This window comes from Cinclus cinclus, chromosome 4, assembly GCF_963662255.1.
Source record: "Cinclus cinclus chromosome 4, bCinCin1.1, whole genome shotgun sequence".
In the NCBI taxonomy this organism is placed as follows: domain Eukaryota; kingdom Metazoa; phylum Chordata; class Aves; order Passeriformes; family Cinclidae; genus Cinclus; species Cinclus cinclus.
In genome coordinates, this window is record NC_085049.1 from 64345388 (window position 1) to 64365345 (window position 19958).

The 19958-nt window shown below is 41.0% G+C and overlaps 1 protein-coding gene across 1 annotated transcript in view; it reads left to right on the forward strand.

Annotated features, from left to right (window-relative positions):
- The first annotated feature begins 777 nt into the window (after positions 1–777).
- The window catches only part of EEA1 (early endosome antigen 1), a 63007-nt gene continuing 43826 nt past the window's right edge, over positions 778–19958 (forward strand). The window contains 2 exon segments of the mRNA XM_062492380.1: positions 778–801; positions 8692–8784. Coding sequence (XP_062348364.1) covers positions 778–801; positions 8692–8784 — 117 coding nt within the window.

Here is a 19958-nt window from a genome sequence, read left to right on the forward strand (position 1 = left end):
TCTGATATTTAAAAAAATAAAAATAAAAAAACACAACAAAATGGTTCATTCCACAAGGTCGTCTTTTCAGCTGAGGGTTCGAAGCAAGGAGTTGCTTCATCAGAATTTCCGGTTAATCATCCAAACAAGTTCGCCGCAACAATCCTCGATAAACGCGCATTTCTCAGTACTTTCAGTGCCGCACAAGTAACGAAGTAACAAGCGCTGCATTTGCGCTTTGCCCCTTTCCCTGAGCCCTCAGCCGCAAGCTCAAACTGCAGTCCTTCTCCTTCTCTCGGCGGATACCAGATTGATGCCAATAGCAAGGGGCCCGCAGCTGTCAGGCTCCCGAGGGGAGAAGGGCCGAGACACCGCCGCCCTCCGTAGCCAGGACGGCTCACGGGCGGCGCAGACCCCGGGCACAGCGCAGGGACAGACCGAGAGCTGCGGCGCTGGGCCCGGAGCGGCAGGAAGGGGAAAGGGCCGGGGCCCAGCGGAGCGGCCGGGGGGCACACTCCATCCCGTCCCAGGAGCAGCTCCCGGCGCGACCCGCACCTCCACCCCGCGTTACCTCCCCCGCTCCTCGCTGCCGGGCGCCGGCCACAGCCCCTTCCCCGCGGGACCCGCCCCTCCCCGGGGTGGAGCGCGGCGGCTGCCCCGCCTCCCCGGCCGCGGCGGCTGTCACGGGGCGAGCGGGCCTCACCGGGCTTCTGCGGGGCGGGGGCGGCGCTGCGCGGGGCCCCGCGGCTTCCCTTCGGCCTGGCCGCGGCCGCCCGGCGGCATCCGCGCTCTACCACCATGTTCAGGCGGATTCTGCAGCGGGTAAGGCAGCGAGACCCGCCCCAGCGGCGAGGGCGGCGTGCCGCGCCGGTGCCGCTTCCTGGTGCCGGCCGGCCTCGGAGCTGCGCTCCCCGCGGCGGAGCCGGAGCCGCCGGCCCCGTCCGGCCCGTCCTGCAGCGCAGGGTACGGGTTAGGGCCGCCGCGGCCCCCGAGGCCGTGAGTTTGTCCGCCCCCGCCCTCTCGCCGGGGGCCGGCCCGAGCCCGGACGGGACGGGACGGCCCGAGCCCGCCGTCCCGGCTGGGGGCGGTGTGTCGTTCCCGGGCCGGGCGGAGGTGCCGCTGGCAGGCGGTTCCCGCGGCCGGGCCTGCCGGAGGGGCGAGGGGCGGCCCTGGCCGGCGCGGTTCCTTTCCGTAGCGCCGCGGCGTCTCCGCCCGCCGCCTGCGCCCGTCGCCGCGGTGCGGGCGCCCGCACAGAGGGCAGGATGAAGGGAAGCCCGGCCTGGGGAGACCGCCGTCGGGACCTGCGGTGATTTCCTCAGGGGCTGGCAAGCAGCTGGCTCTTAACGCCGAGAGCCAGTCCGGCCGCCTCCCGTGCTTTAGGAACCGGCTTTTCCGGCAGCTCTGCCGGGCTTGCAAAGCCGAGTTGTGACACCCGTTTATGAAACCCTTCTGGCTTGCCCAGATCCCCGCGCCGGTGCAGGTCGCCTTGCAGCTGGCCTGCGGCTCGGGTGGCAGCTGCCAGGAGGCGCTGGCGCGGGGCAGGTCCCGGCTCGGTCCCGGCTCCGTGCGGCCGGCACGGCGGGCGCTCGGCGGGGCGATGCGCTGCAAAGGGTTGAGTCACGCCGGCGGTGGGCAGGCAGCGCTCCAGATCCCGTACCGCAGAGGAGCGGTGTCGGTGTCACGCAGGAGGCGCTCACGGATAGAAAGGAGACCAGCTGCCCTCCCGTTTTATCCGCTGTTGCTTCCTATGTAGCACCTCTGGCAAAGAGCGTTTTATTGGAAACGCTCTTTGCCTGCTCTCCTTATCTGCCATGCAAAGAAGCGTTGCTACAAGAATGCGAGTTAGGGGAAATAAAGTAAGCATACCACCAACTTTTCAGTGTAAAACATACCTCAGATTATTTTTCGGTGAAGAAAGGCAGATGCGTGAAGCAGGTGAAGAATCTTGATCTATTTGGAGCTTCGTGTTTACAAGGAAGAACTTCCTTCCTGAAGCTTAATGGGAAGCCCTGCTAAAAAGCAGGGAAACTTAGTTCGGACCTAATTAAATTTTGGCAGCAGTTAACTGGGTGTTTACTGATTCTATTAAATACTAGGCCATCAAGGAAGGCTTCTGTGAGAGAGGAAAAAGCTTCATACAGTGCCAAAGGATATTTGCCCCAAGTGTGAATTCAGTTAAACGCATCTTATACAAATCTCAAGTCAGTGCAAGTGTTTCTGTGGGAGAAACAGACATTTTTTCCTCAAAGATTGAACAAATACTTGTTCTCCAGTTGCTCCTGAAAATTACAGGATTACAGGAGAGCTTATTGTCAAGAAAGGTGAAACTGACTTCTTCCTGCCTAAAAATTAAATAGAGAAATGCCAAGATTTTTGAAGGTGTTAACCTTTTAATTGCTGAAAATAACTATGCTTTTTAAAATCTACCCCATAGTACAATGGGCTTTAGGCATTTTGTAAACAGTGGTTGGATGCACAACCTTGTACATATGTACCATTTTGACTTGCACTCTGGCAGGTGTGGAAAGTCACTTGGCAAACTGTGAAAAATACTTCTGCTGCACTTTAGTATTAAAAATGAAGGTTAGGTTTATGCCAGGTATTATAATAAAGAACATAGTTATTAATATCTTTCATGTGTCTTGTGCAGTAATTTGAAGGATAAGGAACCTCTTCTTGCCATTTATTGTCCATCATGTGTATAGCTGGCAAAAAAACCCTGCCTTTCTGTTGCTGAAACATAGCTTCTTGCACATCTGTTTTGGTTTTTTTTTTGTATGATTATAGGTGATGACCCCCTTTCTAACCAGAGAGCTAGTCATTAATGGTGATATAACTTGAGTTATAAAAGCATGCTTTTTGAAAAAGGAATTATTTATTGCATTCCTTTTTTTTGTAACTCAGGTGGATGACAAGCTGCAAAAGAGGCAGACAGCAGCTACAAACATATGGTTTATAGTTCCTGATTCCTGAATTTTCAAAACATCAGATGTTTCTTTTTTATATCACTTCTCTACCTTGATCACCTTTTTATTTCTTCCACAGTTGTAATTTCTGTTTTTAAAAGTATCTTCACCGTGGCTTTGAATGACATATTTTCAAAGTAGAAAGAATTATGTACTGAACACTGCTTATTTAGTTTTTTTAGATTAGTATCTCCATGCTGTTTTCAACTGGCTCCTCATTTTACATCCTTTCCCTACAAGCTTCTAAATTGTTTTACAAGTTTCTAAATTTTATGTGTTTTCAACATGACATCTTGGGGATTTACCTGTTTTGTGTGTTTGTGTTGTAAAACCCCCTTTTGTACATTGTTGCCACTTCCTGGTTTCATGCATTGTTCATCATGCTGATCTAGAAAAAGGCAGTTTTTCCCAAAAGACATCTGTGTGGAATGACTGAGACACAACTTTCCTGCTCAAATAGTTTGACTTTTGTCAGTGGATTCTTTGGAGAGCAGTCTTTTCTTTACTGTGTTCAGCTGTGATGCCCTTTGTGGGCATTGTGTCATCTCTCTGTTAATCTTCTAGTGGGACAGTGGCAGGTGCCTCTGGCCTGTGAAAGCAGGGCTTATTTTTTGTATTTGCAAGGAGGAGGCATTTATTTTCAGCTGGTAGAAAACTGATTACTTTGACTTCCTTCTGAGCCATATTCCCATTGCTCATGATTTTTTAGTGGACAACTCATCTATTGGACCAGTGTGATTTACTCTAGTTTTTGTCTCCATTATTTGTCCTTAACTGAATGTCTACAACTGTTGGCTACTGTGCTGTGTTTGGGTGCTCTGTGTGCTCTTGTATTGCTTTCTGTTTCTAACTAATGCTTGAGTTTTTGGTCTTGAGATCTTAGTGTTTGGGGGAGAAGAGGGCTTTGCAGGCATTTCTGTAGCTTGGGTGGCACTGTCACCTTTTCCCTTATTCCAGGCTCAGGCACAGAGATCTTTACTTGTCTGAAATCATTGCATCTTAGGCCTGACTTTTCTTTTCACATTTATAAGTGCAGGGCTTGCTAGACAGCATATTTACTGGGATAGATACTGAACTGCAGCCGTGCCTCTGCCCTCTCCTCAGGAGTCCAAGGGAGCATGTGTGCCACTTCCTGGGCACAGAGTGTGCTTGTGTGAAACTGATGGCGTGATGGGAAAGAAAAGCCCTCTGAAGTCAGGAGTAATTTCATTTTACAGAGTCATACAGTAGCATCACACTGTTTTAGAAGTAAATGGTGTTACTGTTCTGTATGGCAAAATACCCTGTTCCTAGCTCTGAGAGGTCTTTGGCAGCAAGGACTTTGTTCCTCTTACCTTCTCATTTTTGTGTCTTGTTTGTTGCTTCAGGACCTTTTTATGGTTGTTGTAGTACCGGTAGTAGTAGTATTTAAATCTGTGCTGGAAAAACTGCTAAATCTGCTGTATATTTTCACATTTTTTCAAGGCTTAGCATATTTTTTCAGAGGTTTTAATTTACTCTGAATTTAAAGTTGCTGAAAAGAGTATTCTGACTGAATGGGATGTATCTATAGACAGATAAAAGCACTATGCAAAAATGACACACTAGTGGTCCATATTTCTACTACCTCATCTTAAAACATTAACTCAACTCATTCATTATATAATTTTCAATTCCTTTTCAGAAAACAAGCTGCAATCATTGTCATCCTTTTTGTTGTTACTGATGTTTCTTTATATTAGTTTGCCTTTTGAGAAAACATAGAGAATGGCATTATGAAGTTTAGAATGTTACTTCTGCAACTCTAGAGCTAGCAGTAGAAACATAGTCTTCTCTGCAAAGTAAACAAATGTATTGACAACTAGGAGAGAAGTATGCTGGATCAAAGACTAACTTCGCATTATTGGTCTTTCAACTCTTCAGATGTCAAATGTTCATTTTCTAATTGTACACACACAGAAGCCGGTGTGGAAATTTTTATTTTTCTCTGGGATTACTAAATAATTTATTTGCTCCCCTGTGTGGGCCATCTGAAAACAAAGAACATCATTCTGAATTCTTTTGTAGATCACAAAGTCCAAATTGTTCGATGTGTTGTGATTCATTTTTTTTAGTGGAACGTGATACCACAGTGGTATGTGTGCACAGCATAACTGTGTGTGAACCAATTTGATGATGCAATGATCAATTAAAAAAAGATGTTCCCAATGCCTCATTATTTATTTAGGTGGTGAAAGATATTTGAATTACATTGCAACCTTGAAAGATAAGTTAATTTCATTTTTTTGATCTTGGTTTCCTTAACATTCTTCCAATTTTTTATTGGATTTTTCTTGCTACTCTGTATATTTTGCAAATGGATACAAATATAGACTATAACTTGAAAGTTACTTAATGAGCTCCTTCTTTCCCACTCTTCTTTCCTCGCCCATGGCACTCACCAGAATAGGTCACCATTTGTACTAAGCTTTCTAAAGCTAGCTTGGTATTATGCTTTCTCTTTTCAAGGGCACACATTGATATTTGAAAGGTTGGAAGGATTTTACCAGGTACTATGTAATAATTTCTGTCATACAATGCATGCAATAAGACATTCCATCCAATGCTTATTAGTGTGACTACAGCATGTCTGAAGTGTTTCATAAAGCAAGTACTTTGAGCAAGCATGGGGTAATAACAGTGTACAGTGGAGTAATAACAGAAGAGCTTGAATCCTGGAGGTTGTAATAATCTCAAATTTGTAGTGCTAGAGCTAGCAGAATATGCAAATCTCATTGCAAAATGAGAGTCAACTCTAGGGTGTAATGGGATGGGCTATTAACAATGTACAGTAGTGTCGTATAAGGAAATATGACATGAGGTGAAGAAAATATCATGTTAATTGTTGCAGGAGATTCTTGGGTTTGGGACAAAACGATCAAGTGTGCTGAAAGTGTATGCTCAAATATTGCAAAAGTGGAGGTGGATCCTGTCTGTCTGAAGAAGCTGTTGGACCATCTCTTAGTGCCCCTGAAACATTAGATGCAGTATTTTAACTTACCTGTCTTCCTGGGAAACCTGGCTAAAACGTACAATTTGCTTTAGATATTATTCTTCTGACTGTCATTTGAACACAATCTACATGTTCATTAAGGGAGTTACTTAACTTGTATTTCAAAGCTTTCCTGTGGGATATGTGTTTCTGTGGGCAGCACTTCTTATGCTAACAGAACAACTGGGGCAGGAAGGGAGCTCAGGAGCTCCCTAATCTGAGGAGTGAACACAGTCAACCTGGAGTTCACCAGCAAGTTGCTCAGCCTTATCTCATACTAGAAAAGCTGTTCTTTATATCCAGTAGGAATCTCTCATTTCAGTTTTTGTGTCTGATCTTCCCTCTGTGTGCTGCTTAGACCACTTGGCTTCCTCTGATGGCCTCTCATCAGAGTGGTGGTGTGGCTGCTGTTTGGTGCTCCCAAAGCTGTCTCTACCTCCAGGCTGAGCCAGCCTGTTCCCTCAGCTTCTCGCACAGGTCTGATACTTCATCCCCAGATGTGTCTGTTGCCTTTTGCTAAACTCGCACTGGTTTGTCAGTGTTCTCCCTGGGCTGGGAGAGCAGTATCTTGGTGTGGTCCAATGGGTGCTGGCCAGTGGGGAATGATCGCTTCCCTTCATCAGTTGTCCGGGCTCCTTGTTTACACAATCCAGGCTCGTGGCTGCCATCTCTGCAGACAGGGCACACTGTGGGCTCCTGTTCAGCTTGCTGGCTGACACAAGGCCTTGGTCCTTTTCAGCAGAGACGTCTGTTACTGCCAGGAATTTTCCTTCCCTGGCACAGGACTCTGCATTTGTCCCTTCTGAATTGCATAGGGTTCCCTTTGGCCTGTTTATCCTGGCATTTCTAGGTCCCTCTGAGTGGCAGCCTTGCCTTTATCAGCTGGTCCTCCCAGTTTGATGTCATGTGGAAACCTGAAGAGTGTGCACCTGTGGTCCATGCTGGGATGTACCTTGTTTAGTGTCTGTGTCAGTCCCCCTGGGAAGAAGCACCAATACCTTCACTTTGACATATTTTGCATGTGTATAGTATCTCTGCTTACCCCCTTTTTTGCCCCTCCTCTTATTAACTTGCAGAGCTTGCATTGCCGTGCCTGTTGCTTTTGTATGCTGTACTAGAAGAAAATGGGTTCATATTTTCTTCAGAAATACAGAACAGCTGACATGAAGGAGACATGTAGTAGGAAAACCAGAGTATGTTGATCAGTTAACTGGTGACCTCAGAGAAGGCTGGAGTGAGGAGAGGTGGTTGTCTTCTCTTAAGCCCCCATAGCTTAGTGCTTCACTCCTTCTCATTTCCCTTTGGCCAGTCCTCAGAGCCTTTCCAAAACTGAAATGCATTTCGCTGGGAATTAGGTCTTTTGTCAGTAAACTTGACCTGTTAATGACATATTCTTTAGATTTGATAGATAGTAAAAGGCTGTCATTTTTGTTATCTTTTTTTATCATTATCTTTGCTATCTTTCTTTTTTTATATATGAAAGTTGAAAATAGAACATTCTTTTTAAAACAAAGCAGGAAAATATACTTAATATTCAAAGAATGGGAATCATGTGTACTGCAAATATCTTATAAGAGGTTATATAACTGATTTGTTTTTAATAAAAGGATCTATTTGAGCAAGAAAATTCTTCTCCAAATAAGATTTTGGAGGCACCAAGATCAAAAAACTAAAACTCTGTCCCTTTGTCTGTAGATTTCAGTCTATATATTTAAATTCTTTATCTTTATCCTATTATATTAAATTATAAAATCCTTTAGAGTTGCAAGTATTTCCAGATGGACTAAAATACAGCAGTAGCATTACTTTATCCCATTTGAGATTGTCATACTGGAACTAGATAATGAACTTTTTGTTCTCTATTGAAACTAGGACTGCATATGCATATTGAGATAATTTTTAATGATGTTTGCTTTGAGAATGCTTACTCTTCTGCCATCAATTAAGGAGTGACATTCTGGAGATGAGTAAGAGAAGTTAAATCAAATTTAAATCAAAGTTAGAGATAAATAAGGACTACAAGATACAATCCATCTACCCAGATTTTGAATAATTTAAAGTTTATTTGCTTACTTTATATACGTATGTAGTTTTGAATTAATACTGTTTTTTATTTCCAGCATATTCATAGGAGTGTATCTTTATAGGTTGTCTTACTGATTAGCATGTTTAAACTTTACCAGAGGCTTGATTATTATTTTTATTTTTTTCCAAATCAAGGTAGTGTACTTGCTTGTGTGCTTGTTGAATCAAAAGGATTCTCAAACTTTAGTTTTCCATCTTTCATATATATAAGGGCTTGTCCAGAATGTAGACAAGTTATCAAGAAAGTAGGATGATACTAGTTTACTATTAATGAAACTTTTTAGATTGTAATTTCTACTGTTGTCCTATAGGATATAGTGACCTAATTTAACATCACCAAGAGTGATACAAGGGCAGAGATTAGTTTTTGTTTTGTGGTGAGTATTCATGAGAGGAAGTGGTTTTAAATCCTGACCTTTGCTTCTGGCTTTTTTAGGGATGGAGAGTGTCGGATAGAAGCTTTTGTTGAAGTGTTGTGCTGAAAATTATATAATTGCTTGTCAGTATGTTCACTCCTTGTGGAGGGAAAATACCTCTGTATTCCAACAAGCAGAAGAGAGGTCTTTGAATAGGATATGTACTGTACTTTATTAAATATTTATTAAGTATTAAAATGTAGGCTCTCATTTTTGTCTTCCCCATCTGTTTCAGACTCCAGGTAGAGGTGGCTCTCAGAGTTCAGATTCAGATTCATCTGCCACACCTGGAAATGCTGTGGACGTGAACAACGAAGGCTCCTCAGAGGTACTGTGCACCATACGTGGGACTGGTGTCTTAAATCTTGGATGCTGTTTCTCTGATCCATGGAGCTGTTGAAATACTTTTGATGCCCTTCCTAAATATCAGTTGTATTGCACAAATACTTGCAAATGTCATATTCTAAAAATTGTTTGTTATTTAGATAAAAAAGGAAGACGAAGCCATGTTTATATGTAACTATTAATTAGGCTTATCTATCCAAATGGTCACAAGCAATGCTTCCTGTAGTTCTAGAGATGAATTATTAAAATTAAAAGCAATGAGATGTAAGCTTAAGACTCACTGTTAATAAATCTTTGATGAGAGCTGCAAAAAACAAGGATTGACATTTTATCATGCTTGTACTCCAGTTTCACGTTGCTTCTGCTAAACTAGAGTGTGTACTGGAAACCTCTTCCTTCTTGAGAAATATCAAATATATTGGGTTTTATTTGGTGTTGGAGTATAAATCCTATCAGTGTTTCATGTGCTTTATGCCATACTCAATCAGCAGAATAAGTTGTTATTCTTGCTGCAATCCCATATTGCAATGTCTTTGTATGTACAGTGTCATTTGACATTAACTCTGAAAAAATACAAACTGACTTCACTGGCTGTTGAAGCTCATTTGTGCTGATGCAGCCTGATTACCTATCTTAAGAGTGTTTTGAGCTTAACATACAAATACAATGCAAGGTTAATTACCCCTATTGCAGTACTGAAGGGAGCAAAGTGCCCTTTCTTACACTGAACAAAGTCTGTGATGATTAAAATGTGTGTAATATGATAAAATTAGAGAAACTTCCACTGGGCTGTTTAAAATCCTGTCTGTGCATCTGCTTATTTCTTCTTTCTTGAAGCCTTATTGCGGTCAGTGTAAGCAGACATTCCCAAGTCAAAACTGGATCAGACCAAAGGCTGCCTTGCCACCCTTGATATGCATGTGTTACATTAAAAAAGTATCTTTTAGCTGTCCATAATTCCATCATTTAATGCATTGGGTATTATCCTTAGCATAGAATTTCAAATTCTGTTTGAAACTGAGCTCTGAAGTTGGTGAAGGGTATTTAGATCCACATGTAACGCTACTTGAATCTGTTAGCCTTCTTTTCCCTCACAGCTTGCCTAAGATCTTGTCTCTCCTGGAGCTGTTCTTCAGGAGCACCATAGCTGGTCTCTTGCAGAATGTTTGCTGTTTGTTTTATCATGATATTCCCACCTAGTTCTCCATTATTATGCAGTCAGAAGTCCATTAACTTGTTTCCACTCCAGTTTCTTGACTAGATTTTCTAATTTGTATTGTTGCCAGAGTCAAAGAATAGTTATTAAATCTGTGCAGATTTGTATGTTTCCTTTCTTCTCAAGCCTGGTTGAAATAAATCCTGTTTTTTGAGAGTTGTAGTATGAAACAGGAGTGGGAAAGCCTGAATTCAGACTGCTCAAACTGCTCAAGAAGAGGTGAAAATTTGCTCATGTCCTGTCTGTGACCATGTCGGCACTTCAGGTCACAGGCCATAATGAAATCTTTTATTCACTGTGCAGTCTGCCCAAGGAGGAAACATTTGGGTCTCTCTTACCTTTGCAGCTTAGGTCCCAGTGCAACTCTTTGCAGTACAGGGTTGCTAACTATTCCATGCTTGCAGTGAGTCTGCCAGTGAGATGATGCTCTCCTTAGTGTAGTGTAGCTGCATTAACCAGACAGGTTTGCCTCAGCCTCTCCTGCTGCTGTTGCAAACTTGCTTAGTCATTTATAGAGGCATTTCTGCAATCTCACCACACCACTACGCCCTCTTTCTCTGAAACATCTGAACACCCTTATGGGAAACCTTGTGGTGGATGTGACATAATGCCTTGTAATGCTCCATTCACACTTTGTTATCCAGCTTGTTCCTCTGACACATGAAGGGGGCATCAAGAGCATAAGGAAAACACATAGTAGTATACAGCATAGTCCTAGTTTTTAAGGCATGTTTCAAATTTATTTATTCCATGTCCTTAATAACTCTTCCTTCTTGCCTTCTTTATGGTATTGGTATGGTTTGTGAAAGTTCTATCTCCAAAAGGAAAACAGACTTTACTTTTGGTGATTTTTGTAGAGAGCTTTCAGCTTAGAATTCAGACTTTTGATTCCAGATCTGCCTTTTTTTTTGTCCTTATTAGTTTCTTAAAAAAATATATACATTTCGCAGGGCTTCATCTGTCCATTGTGTATGAAAGTGTGTGTAACTCCCACTGATCTGTCTGAACATTACCAGAGTGAGCACATGGGGACAGAAGGAAGACAGGAGCTTCGCGACCTCGCAGCTATTAGTGTGGGTCTTGTTTATTTTGTTTAAATAGCTCTGGTGATGGGCTGCTTTAAATGAACTACATATTTTCCTGGTGTCAGCCTTTTAAATAGTTTCTTTTGATTCCTTGCTTAAATGCTATTTGATCTCATATGCATGATTCCAAAGTATACATTCAGCCGAAGAATTAATTCATGTCTAATTTTCTGGTTTGCAGTTGTCTGTCACATGAGACATTTGCAGTATTGGAAGACTTGCAGTCACTGATATCAACACTTTTTTTTTTAACAGCTTTTGATTGATTTTTTTATACATGTGGTTGTTTCCTTATTTGATTTTCTTCACGTCAGACTCAGTATCATGGTAAATATGGTGTCGGATCAGGCATATTCTTTGTGAAAAGAAATATTTTGAGTTCTTATTAGCTAACTTTTTTTAAAAGAGGATTTCAAGTACAAGATCATACATTGGGTAAAGACAGCAGAGGGTGTTAATATAAAAAACTCAGAAACTTACATGTTTAAGAGCTTATGTTTTGCAGCAACATTATAAGAATAATTAGAAAAAAACCAATTTTTAGTAGATAATCTGACTGTATTTTTTATGCCTCAAAGAAAATGCAAAAGCTATTTCAGTAAATAGATGTAAATTGTAGTGCATTTCTAATTTCTTCCAGTTCTGCAGTGTAAAACTGCACATTTAAAGCTAAATGCATGGTTTTATGCTCAAGAACTAGAAGAATTTAGATTCTGGAAGTCAACAGCCTCCAGATGCACAAGGCTATCTGATTCTTTTTGCTGCAAACGTTGAGACAGTAGGTTGGACTTCTGGGGGCAGGCAGCTTGCTGTGCACTAAATGGTTTTGTATAGAGGTGAAGTTTTGCATTGCTTCTGCCGATGTTACTTTTGTTGTGATTTGAAATCTAAGTGTTTATTCTATGATGTGTGTGATGTGATTTTATTTGGTTTATTGTTACATTTGCTGAGTAGTGCTTTTTTCTTTATACTTGATGTGCATTTGCACTGTATTATTGAAGGGAAGACTTCAAATTGTTGCATGTTATTCTCAAAAATTATGGGAAAAATCAATACATTGATTATTCTAGAGATAACTTGAGGCATCATTTCTAGTGTGAAGTGTCACCTGCTCAAGTGAGAAGGATCTGTGGTAAGACTCTTGGACTAAGAGTCTTGCTCTCTTGGAGTGGTGTGTGACCTCCTCAGAGCCAGGGCAACTTGAGTATGGCTTTTGATGGACTCCTCACTGCCTTTTGTTGAAGCAGAGGCTGTCAGCAGTGCTGTGTTGTAGTCATGTCGACTTCTTACTTTTGTTATTATCTGGTCACAATGCAAGTGCTGTACTTGAATAAGCTGTGGCATTCCTGATGTGATGGTGTCAGTAGATTGTGGGATGTGAGCCATCACGTCCCAGGTTTGATTACCTGAAGAAGTTACTGTTTTATTTAAGCTGGTTGTGTTTAGCATATTTTATGGAGTTGACTGCAGGGTTCTTGCCCACTTTTTGTTTTTCCACTGACTTTTTGTCAGTTCCTTAGTCAGTACTTTTCACTGGTCAAGAACTGATTACAGCTTTTAACTTGATAAAGCTATGTATTGAGTGTGGCACTTGAAATACAAATTCACTTGTTTCTAGCTGTTGCTGTTTCCTGTTGCTAAAGCTGTGTTTCTTTGTACTGTGGTTCAGTAAATATCTTGAAGAGGTGAGAAACAAAGAAAGCAAATATGTGTGTGTGGGGGGGGTTCAGTTTGATCTTTTATTATGTGAGAATGCCTAGAAGCACTGAAAAAGTGGGGAATTCTGTTAATAACTGTAGTCAGTACTAGTATGAAAAATTTAAAATGTCCAACTACTGAGAAGTCAACAAGCAAGCTGATTGTTTGCTGATGGAAAAGAACAGTTTGCATTTGAAGCAAAAACATTGAAACAGCAACACAGCTAAGCTGTCACACCTCATTCAATCTCTGCCATTTCTGGGATAGTGTTATAACAATGATAAAATATTGTCAATGTCATCTTATGTGAAACATTGCTCAGTTTGCCTTATTTAAACTGTTAATGTTTAGTGGTATTACTTGTGGATAGTACATAGTATTGGGAAGAGTTCAAATACCTTTTGTTGGAATCAGTGCTAAAGAAGCTTGTGAGTTCAGGATTTTTGCTAGTGAATTCTACTTAAACAAGGAGATAGGATGTGTTTCAAAGCCAGTGTTTGGTTACACTTTATGAGACCTGAAAAACTGTTATTTGGTTCACAAAAGCCTTAGTACCTTGCTTTAGATTTTATGTGTAGTTTCTTTGCTGACTCTTCTTCCACTGATATGCCTATCAGCTGATGAAAATTTTAGCAAGGGCCCCTCTGTTCTCCTTGCTCTTCCTTCCTCTCTGTCCTCCATGCAGTGAGAGTTGGTCTTTGTTTTTCAGTCACAGGCATTCACACCTGCAGGATTGTGTGCAGCTTCTGTTGTGGGAAAGGTTTCTTGCCACTCACCTACAGCCTGATTTATGGCCATCTTCTTGAACAGCTCTCTCTGCAGCCTTGTTTTTCAAACTAGGGGTTGAAACATATAGCTGGTGAAAATGTCAGTGTAATACTTCCCCTGTCCCCCAAGCTGTGATGAAGCCTTGCTTTAAAATACCATCATGGCCTATTCAGCTTCAGGAAAAAACGCCAAAATGTTGGCAAATATCTGTCCATGTGTAGCCAACTTAACCAAACAAATGCTATATGAAAGTCACGCGCATCGCCAAGTTCCCAAATACTGTTCTCCAACTTTCATGTATACGGTGGTGTCACTAACGAAAGCTGTGTGGTGGTTTCTGTTTTGTTTTCTTTTTATTGAAAGTAGTAATACATTTCTAAACTGTGTCCTGCATTTCCTGACAGTCTCTGTTGGACATTCAGAACATCTAAACAGTGAGTCAGTACAGAGGCATAGTTTGAGACTTCCTGTCCTGTTTTTATCTAAGGCATCCAAAGCAGCCACTGAATGGTACCCCTGCAGCATTTAGAATGTAGTGGCTGTTAATATCTATTGTCTTATCTACCAACTGGGCTAAATCTAAGACAATTTTCAGACAGTTCTTTTGGGTAGTCTTCATGAATTTCCAGACATTTAGTAAGAGTATGTTTCTTGGCTAATACAAGTAAGATGACCTTGATGTTTTCTGAATAGGCTTTTCATAGCAGAATTGCAGAGAATGTAAATTGGCATAGTAGTTGTACAAAAATGTGTGGTTTTTAAGTCAGTCTTTAAAAAGACCACATTCCTTATGGTTTTTTTCCTACTTGTCTCTTACTGTAGATGCAATTGAGTGAATCTTCTGTTTTTATTCATGCCCTTGGAATACTGCAGACTGTTATTGCACAGAACATCATGTCAATGCTTTAAAACTGATATTTTATTCTCTTTCAGTTGCTTCTCAAATTAGGTTGTGGTGCCTGTTTTCACCTCAACAGTACTTGCCTACTTTGCACATGAACAAAAATTATTGATGGAGTTACATTAGTATATTAACTTCCTTCAACATCTGAACAGTTTTAAGAGAATGAAGAATTAGAGATACTGATTTGATTTGACTTGGCGATGGAATATGACTTTTCTTTAAGAAATAGAGATCCCACCAGATTAGAATTTCTAATTCATGACAAAATTGTGATCTTGTAGGTTGTGACATAATTTTAGTCTTACTCATCAAATAGCAGTAAAAACATAAGAGAACTGAACCAGAAATTATATTGCTTCAATTCTCATGAAGAAGCCAGCTTCTTTTCTAGGAAGAAACACATTCTACATTCTGGTATAAAATACAATATAAGTACAACTTTGTTCTCTTTGTCCAGAAATTTAAATACTTATAAAATTGGAATGGACTGCAGGTCATAATTGTACTCAACATGACCTTTTTACCTACTTTTCTAATGATTAAATAGAGATGTTATCTGAAAGCAACTGTCATCTTACTGTTTATGTAAACACAGAGGAAGGGGCTTTAACTGGTGAAAGACATTAAAAATATCAACTGTATTTTCCTTTTAGCAATATATAAAAGGAGTGACCTAATTTATTTATTCTTTAACTTAAAATGTGTCATGATTTTGAAGTCAACATGTAAGCCTTCTGAAATAAATTATGAAATGTAGTCTTGCCCTTGCTGTCTTGGCAGACTGTTTAATCTGCTTCTGAGAACTTCCTGAGGATTCAGTTAATTGCTTTGATATATGTATTTGGAAAATACAATCTAGAAGCTGCTTGATACATCTTTCAGCTCTGAAATATCACTTATGTTTCTCTCCACTGGCCCTGAATATATACTTTCTGATCTTCCATCATGTAAAATGTTTCAGACTCTAAACCACTGTGTAACTGGAGAATATCTGGGTTTTAGCTTGGACTTGCTATTTGAGTGCTGGTGAAGATGTATATCTTATATTAAGGAAAATTGTGGAGGTTCACCTGCAGTGGAAGAAACATGAATGGTAAGCTTACTTTCAGTTTTCTAAATGTGCTGGACTTTATTCACAGCATACAGCTTATTGTACCAATACAGTTGCATGAGAGTTGCTAATGTAAATCTGGATTCTGAGGGATGGGCATCATGTGGCCATGATGTATGGCCAGAAGGTGTTACAGCCCTGGGCTTCAATCACTGCTGTTGGCTTTTTGTTCATGCAGCTCACTGGAAACAGGCTGTAGTTGGGGGGTGCTGGCCTGGTATTTCTGGAAGGTCACTGGTGAAACTTAGATACTCAAATCTATTTAAACTTAAAGCCTGGTCATGTGAATGCCAAGCATGTTAAAGTGCATCCTGGTTTTTGGTTTGGGCTAAGGTGTCCTATAGCGTGTATATGGTAGAATAGTCATGCATGTTTTCCATATGGTAAAAGTGTCAGTTATCCTGAAATGATTTTGTGGGGTGGAGGTTTTTTAGTGAGGTTGTTTTCAGTTAGATTTTTTTTTTTTGGTTGCCACAGTTCTTAAATATTTTTCAAGAACGGAAAACAGTGAAGCAGTGAAGTTACATGATTCTCTAAGCTTGACTCATGATGTGAGTGCTGGAATAAAAATACAAGATATTGCAGAAGCTTTGTATTAGTAAATGAACTCTGTGCTATATGAAGCTATTTGTGCTATATAGCTCTACCACACACAGCTGTAGATCAGCAGCAATCATAGCACCCTAAATGAAACCACTTATTCAATTCTATGCAGTATTAAAATGGGATTGACTACACTATCATCAGATATTGCTAGAAGGTGCTAAGGAAGCTGAGTTGCTATGGCTGTGACTTTAAAACTTAAATAAGGTGCCTTATTTCTTGGGTTTTGAGGACCTGAGCATATCTGAATTCCATTGTGTAAAAACTGTTTCATCTATGAGACTATCCTTCAAGAGGTGTCATCTGTCTGCCAGATAACTCCAGTTTTAATTTGTGAAAAAGGAACTTTGGGTGAAGTAAGCTGTGCTCTCACTCATTAACTAATTAAGGCAAGATTTCATATTAGCTCTAAAAGACCATTTCATTAAAGCTCAGGGCAAATGGAGAGCAGTTGGTGGAAGAGATATTGAATGCATCTACATGTAGGTGTCTCAGGCTCCACTTACTGATGATGGAGCCCTGGGAGTTGTTATGCTGACCCTACCTAAGGTATACACATTTTTTCAGTCAGATGACTAGTTTCTTGCTCGATTAACTGTGTTAAATAGTTCTGCATTGGTATTGACTGGGGAGTAGAGATCTACATGTAAGTGTTGGGGTATTTTTTAAACCTTAGTTGGGAGCCTTCCGCTGATGAAAAAAGATCATTAAAAGTAAGACAATATTCTGAAAAGGCTGAAATTTTCAAAATACTTCTTTACATAGCCAGCCCCATTATCCCTAGTCCTACAGAGTAATATAAGGAGAAGACAGAAACCCTGACACCATTCAGTCTTGTACATTCATTTTCCTGTTGCAGAAACTATTTCTGCATCCAGTTTAAAATCACGTGAGGATTAGGAGGACTCTGTGGTAGCCTGCAGTTGGTCTGGTTGTGCACTTGTCTGCCTATGGGTCTGTGCCCTGCTTTTGCTGGGCACTGTGTTTCAATGTTGTAGGGCAAAGTTCTTCCAATAGTTAATAGCTCTGTAAATTATTTTAGTACGAACCCTCCCAAACCCCAGACTAGTTTTTGTAGTGAGTTATGTTTGAGTGTTGCTTTTAGTGTCCTGACATACCTCCCAAAGAATGCTGTCTTAATGATTCATACAAATATTAATGTTATCAGAAAGAAATAATTTACCTTGAATGGCTTTAAAGAGATAGAGCACTGAGAAGCTTAACTTTATCAAGCCTGAAAATGAATCTCAATTGTTAGAGAGGAAAAGTATTTTTTTTGGTTTTTGGGCTTATTTGTAAGTCTGTCTTGAGAAAGGTAGGTAAAAAAGCTTCTGGTGCTTTCATGGAGTCTGAGATCTTTGGTGAAATTTGGCATTATAACTCAAGCTGAGGCAAGATGCTTTCCTACAAAACTTTTGTGTAGCAGTTTCTGTTCTGTTGTGAGTGAAACCCTTGTGTTTTGGAGTTTCTGCACTGAGGAAGGCTTGTCCCAAACATCATGCAAACATCATGGTGCTCTGGTAGTGCTTGATGCTTGGCATGGCTCATGGGCCTCCTGAAAGAGGAATATTTCCCTTGGGATCAGAAAATTGGGATTTGAAGTTTAGAGTCTCGCTCATTGTCATCGAAATGCCTGGACTATTGGGTCAGGGGCTATTTTGAGCTTTAAATTGTGTGCTGTCTCCTAATTGGATGTTTGTGCATGTATATTGACGTTTGGTTTGAATGCCTATTTTCCTTTTTTACTGTTCTTTCTGTGTATTTCTTCAGAACCTCTGTGGTGATCTCAAGAACTCTTTCCTAATAAGAATTAGAACATGTAGTTGTTGCAGATTTTTTTTTTGTTTGGTTGGTTTCTGTGAAACTGACAGGTATCTGCAAATATCTTTGAATTCAATGAATTGTCATTTCTTGGTGACAAGGCATAAAAACAAACCCAAGTAATCATTCAACTTCTTTTAGGCTCTTTTGTTCCTATGTAAAGTGAAAGATAAAACCCAACTAGAAGCATCAGCCAGGGAATCATGAGTTACGGTGCAGCACTGAAGGGGCTGTAAGTGATGTCTTCACTTTTATTAAATGAAGAATGTGAAATACCTTTCTCTTCTCCATGGCTGTGCTTTATGCAAAGTAATCCCTAAGTACATGTTAAAAGGAAACCGATCAAAATTCAGGATACTCCCATACTTGCTTCTTCTGTAAAGGAGTCTGTTAGTTAAGGTATCCAGGTGTAGGCTTATGGGGAAGGCTGCCTCAGCTCCTTCCTGAAGCTGTGATGACCAGAATTACATCTCTTGGTTGTAGCTATGCAATCTCCTCTTTGTCCAAGACAGGTGTGGTCCTGATATAGGAATATGTTGGACCTAAAATAAATTCCTGCAAACTGACAGAAGTGTTCACTAAATTTAAGCATCTCAGACCATCAGGTTTCTTCCCCTCTTCTTACATGTTTGTCTTTGGAATAGTAAAACACACTTTTGAACATATTTACAAAGTTCATCTCAAAATGATACTGAGAGATATTTTTTATTTGGCTGTATTTAATTTTAATTTTTTTAAAGAGATAAAATTAGTAATCCACCAACTCAGTTTCCCGAACAAGATTGTCCCCAGGGCTGATAGTAACAGATCCAGGAAACTTAAACACTTTTTCTGGTTACTGCCTGCTGCCAGGGAGATCCTGATGACTCTGATTTTCCTACTGTAAAGAGAACTGAATTAGTGCTTCTGACATCAGAATCAACATTGGGTATTATCGGTCTGTGAGGTGCAGCTGGTTCCTGGGTGTGTGCAGCTTGAGGCTCTGATGTATGAGTTGTAGTTGCCTGCGTCTGTAGGAGCTGGTGTTCCTGTCCACCTTTGCACAGGAAAGATGACATTTCCCATGGCAAAGGCACCTTGTTGCCAAAGGGTGATGGCTCACTCTGTTAGAGCCTGCCTGTCAGACTTCTAGCAAAAACTGCATTAGATTAATGGTGCATGTGAGAGTTGACTCCAACAGTGCCAGGTCCCCCAAAACTGAGGCCAGCCATAATCATGGCAGTGCTGGTGGGGAGCCTGTGGCTGGTGAGTGATGCACTCTTTATCCCTGCTTGTATGAGAGGAAGGCAGTTTCTAACAAGAAGAGGTAGAGGTTTTGTCCATGTTTCTCCCCTCTGCCAATAACAGTGTGTCTCCCTCCCCAGAGCTCCCATCCACCCTGCAGGCTCACAGCTGCAGCACTTTCCCTTTGCTCAGCAGCTCTGCTCTGCCTCTGGCCCCTTGACCTTGTGGACCTTGCCTTCAAATCTGCCTCCCTGCCTGCCTGGGAAATCTTGGCTGGCTTTGCCCAATAATTGAGATGAATGATTGCTGTTCCCCTGGGCTAATTGCACATTTAATTTATTCTTTCTGCTTCTCTAGGGCTCCTATTTGCACAGAACAAAGCCCAAGCACAATAAAACCACAAAAAAAACCCAAACAAAAAAAAACAACCCAAACCCCCCCCAACCAAAAAAAAACCCCAAAACCCCCAAAAAACCAAACTAAAACAACCAAAAATTAAAAACCAAGCAAAGAAACAGATTTTGTTTAAATGAAAAAGAGATAAAGGGCAAAAGGGAAGAGAGGCCAGAGCAATTTTCTACACTCATTCTTTCTAGATGTCCTGGAAAGATTACTGGAACTATGAGGAACATATACTTTTCTCTATGAACAGCAAACCTTCCCATCACTGGGAAACTAGACACATCACTGAGAACTTCTTAGTAGTTTCACCCCAAAAGGATGCTGT